This window comes from Aptenodytes patagonicus, chromosome 7 (assembly GCF_965638725.1).
Source record: "Aptenodytes patagonicus chromosome 7, bAptPat1.pri.cur, whole genome shotgun sequence".
In the NCBI taxonomy this organism is placed as follows: domain Eukaryota; kingdom Metazoa; phylum Chordata; class Aves; order Sphenisciformes; family Spheniscidae; genus Aptenodytes; species Aptenodytes patagonicus.
Window position 1 is genome coordinate 26,380,011 of NC_134955.1, and position 3,027 is coordinate 26,383,037.

General features: G+C 56.4%; 1 protein-coding gene across 1 annotated transcript; it reads left to right on the top strand.

Annotated features, from left to right (window-relative positions):
• Positions 1-1,129: 1,129 nt before the first annotated feature.
• C7H11orf96 (chromosome 7 C11orf96 homolog) lies at positions 1,130-1,784 on the top strand. The gene has a single exon (XM_076343401.1). The coding sequence runs from the start codon at positions 1,396-1,398 to the stop codon at positions 1,756-1,758; it is 363 nt and encodes a 120-aa protein (XP_076199516.1). The 5' UTR covers positions 1,130-1,395; the 3' UTR covers positions 1,759-1,784.
• Positions 1,785-3,027: the final 1,243 nt, after the last annotated feature.

Sequence of the window (3,027 nt, forward strand, 5' to 3'; positions counted from 1 at the left end):
CATTAGCCCTGAAGAGGGGACAGACTAACCATTTTGGGCTCTTCCTCCCTCCCTCATGCTTTTATACTCCGCTTCCTTCTAGCTCCTTTCCTATTCATATTCCTCTTGTCTGTTTTTCTTATGCTGTTGGGTTTTTCTATTCACTGAGACTCCTTGGCGCACACAGCTTTAAAGCGTGGTCCCAGCCATCACTAATTTGCAAGCTTTTGTTTCGGCTCAGTAATACTTGTATGCCGTTTTTTGGCTGAGGATCCAATTCTGCATCATATCAAAGAAGCATTACTGAGCCCACGGAGGAATGGAAAATTTTAGGATCCCTTCTAAAGTGAAAAAAGTGGAGTCACACTGAAGCAGGTGTTTAAACTACGTTAGCGGTGGCAGAATTGGGAACAAGATCCCAGTGCCTTGAGACCTGTTTAACCCTTTGCTGCTGATGGTTTCTTGTCTGGGACCATCCCGTGTGATCTCTGTAGGTTACATCTGGGTCGTTGCAGCATTAGGGCATTCAGATTTGGGCTTGCCTCGGGGTTTCCTTTAACCATGTGTATGTTACTCTGATGTTAGCGATCCCTGCTGAAAGCTGATGTGACAAGCCTGTTGGTATTCTTTTACAGCCATAGAAATCATGGTATTGATAAAAAAGCTGCGAGGCGAGATGTAGAAAGCTGAACGACTGCTGTGGCTCTCCGGGATGTGCCGAGGCCCCAGTAACCTGCCTGACGCTCCACCGGGCGCCGAGGGGCAGGCGGGGGATGCCCTGGGGAGAGAGGACCGGGGGAGACGGCCTTTGCGGCGGCGGCGGTGCCCGGGGGAGAGGAGGCGAGCGAGTGGAGCCTCGAGGCCGGCGGTCGGACGGGGAGAGGGGCCGGGAAGGGGCGACGGGACCGAGCGCGAAGCCTCCGCAGGGGCAGCGGCGAGGCTCCCCCCCCCCGCCGCCCCGAGGGGACGCGGCGGGCGGGGAGGCCGGGGGCGGCGGCGCGGTGACAGCGGTGCCGGGGAGACGTCAGGCGGAAGGGAAGCGCCCGGCAGGCTGCAAGTGGGCTCCGCTGCCGTCTGAGCATGCTCCCGCGGGGGCAGCGCCGGGATATATAACGGCGCCGAGGCGCCGGCGGCGGCAGCAGCAGCAGCGGGTCCGCTGAGGCGGCGCGACGCACCCCACTGCGCTCTGATCCGCTCGGCACGGTACCGCGCCTCTGCGCACCGCTCCGCATCGCTCCGCACCGCACCGCACCTCCCCGGACAGCACCGCTCCGCACCGTACCGCACTGCTCCGCGGGGTCCGTCCCAGCCCGGCCGCGGCTGCCCGCCGGAGCCTCGGCGCCCGGCACGGCCGAAGCAGCGCGCCCCGCTCCGCCGGCCCCGGCCCCCGCGGCGGGCGCTCCCGCGGGCGGCAGGATGGCCGCGAAGCCGGCCGAGCTGATGGGCATCTGCTCCAGCTACCAGGCGGTGATGCCCCATTTCGTCTGCGTGACCGAGGAGTTCCCCCCGCCCGCCCGCCCCGCCAAGGCCCCCAAGGGCAAGCTGCGGCGGCCGCGGCAGTCGCGCTTCAAGACGCAGCCGGTGACTTTCGACGAGATCCAGGAGGTGGAGGAGGAGGGGGTGTCCCCCATGGAGGAGGAGAAGGCCAAGAAGTCCTTCCTGCAGTCGCTGGAGTGCCTGCGGCGGAGCACCCAGAACCTTAGCCTCCAGCGGGACCGCCTCGGCAGCTGCCGGCTCCGCAACAGCCTCGACTCCAGCGACTCGGACTCGGCCCTCTGAGGGCGGCGGGACCCGGCCCGGCCCGGCCCGGCTCGGCGGGGCCCGGCGGGAGCGCGCCCGGCGGCGGCGGCGGCGGCACGGACTGGGCTGCAGGGAGCCGCCCCGCCGCCGGCCGAGGAGCGCCCGGGGCGGGCAGCCGGGTCGGGATGTTTTCTAAGAAAGCGCTTGTACCTTCGTTTCTATTTGATTGTATGAAACTCTCCGTTTAAAAGACAAAAAAAAAAAAATCTTTTCTATTCGTTAGAAGAAATGAGCTGTTTTAGATGCATTGAGCTGCTGGACTTTATATTTATTTTTGCATTTAAACTGTTGACTGCATTAATTTAATATGTTTCTACCTGAATGTCTGTTATTATTTCCATAAGAGTAATAAAATCTGATATATTTGCACAGTACATACCGGACTGTCCTTATTTCAGGGGTCTAACTGTCCTCTTTCAGCTTCCCTTTGAAGGCTAAAGGGATTTAAAGGCTGTCGACAGCTAATGCAGAAGCAGTAATGCTTTCCTCAGGGATGCTGCTCGGAGAGATTTTGCAGTCCGTACTGTCAGGTACACGCTAATGAAACGAGCCGAGTTAGACTGTTTTTAGACAACTTTATTTGCTTGTTTGAGATCTTCGTGTTAACCTGAATTGATGTTCCAGGAGTGTTTATAACTGTTGTGTCTGAGAACCTTAATGCAACTGGGCAAGCCTAGTGCATTCACAGAAGTGCATATATACTTTCTGTTCTCATCCAAGTTGTTCTTGTCTCTCTTCTCCCCTTCCCCTTCTGACCCGTAAATGGTTTAGCGCTGCAGAGATGTTTGGTACTTGGATATAATGCAGTTTTTCACTAGAGCAAGCGGTACTATGTGGACGTGCTTTTCTTGGAGTTGAAAAGCAAGGGTATTTTGATGTATAGGAGTGAAGTTACGTGGGGCTTCTCTGTGTGTGTGTGTGTGCAGGCATGTGTAAGATTTTGTAAGATTTTTCTCTGTCCACCGTGTGTATGCCAAGGAGCATCTGAAGCTCCCCACAGAAGGAAGAGCAAATTCCTGGACTGGGAGTCTTTTCCCTGTATTTTCTCCATTCTCTTGAAATATTCTTGTGCTAATAGTGTAATCCCATGGGAGCATCTTCCTTCAAGGCAAGCTTCAGGCAGTCGAAACTTCCCAGTTATTAGGTATTATTAGGATAATGAACTGTAGCCTCTAACACTTCTGTGGTAAGATTTTCTGGGGAGTTACACCTTTTCTTATGTCCTGGCTTGAAGTGTGATCATGCTGA

Excerpts from the sequence above, each read along its gene's own strand:
- C7H11orf96 (XM_076343401.1), top strand. The coding sequence starts at position 1,396 with ATGGCCGCGAAGCCGGCCGAGCTGATGGGCATCTGCTCCAGCTACCAG.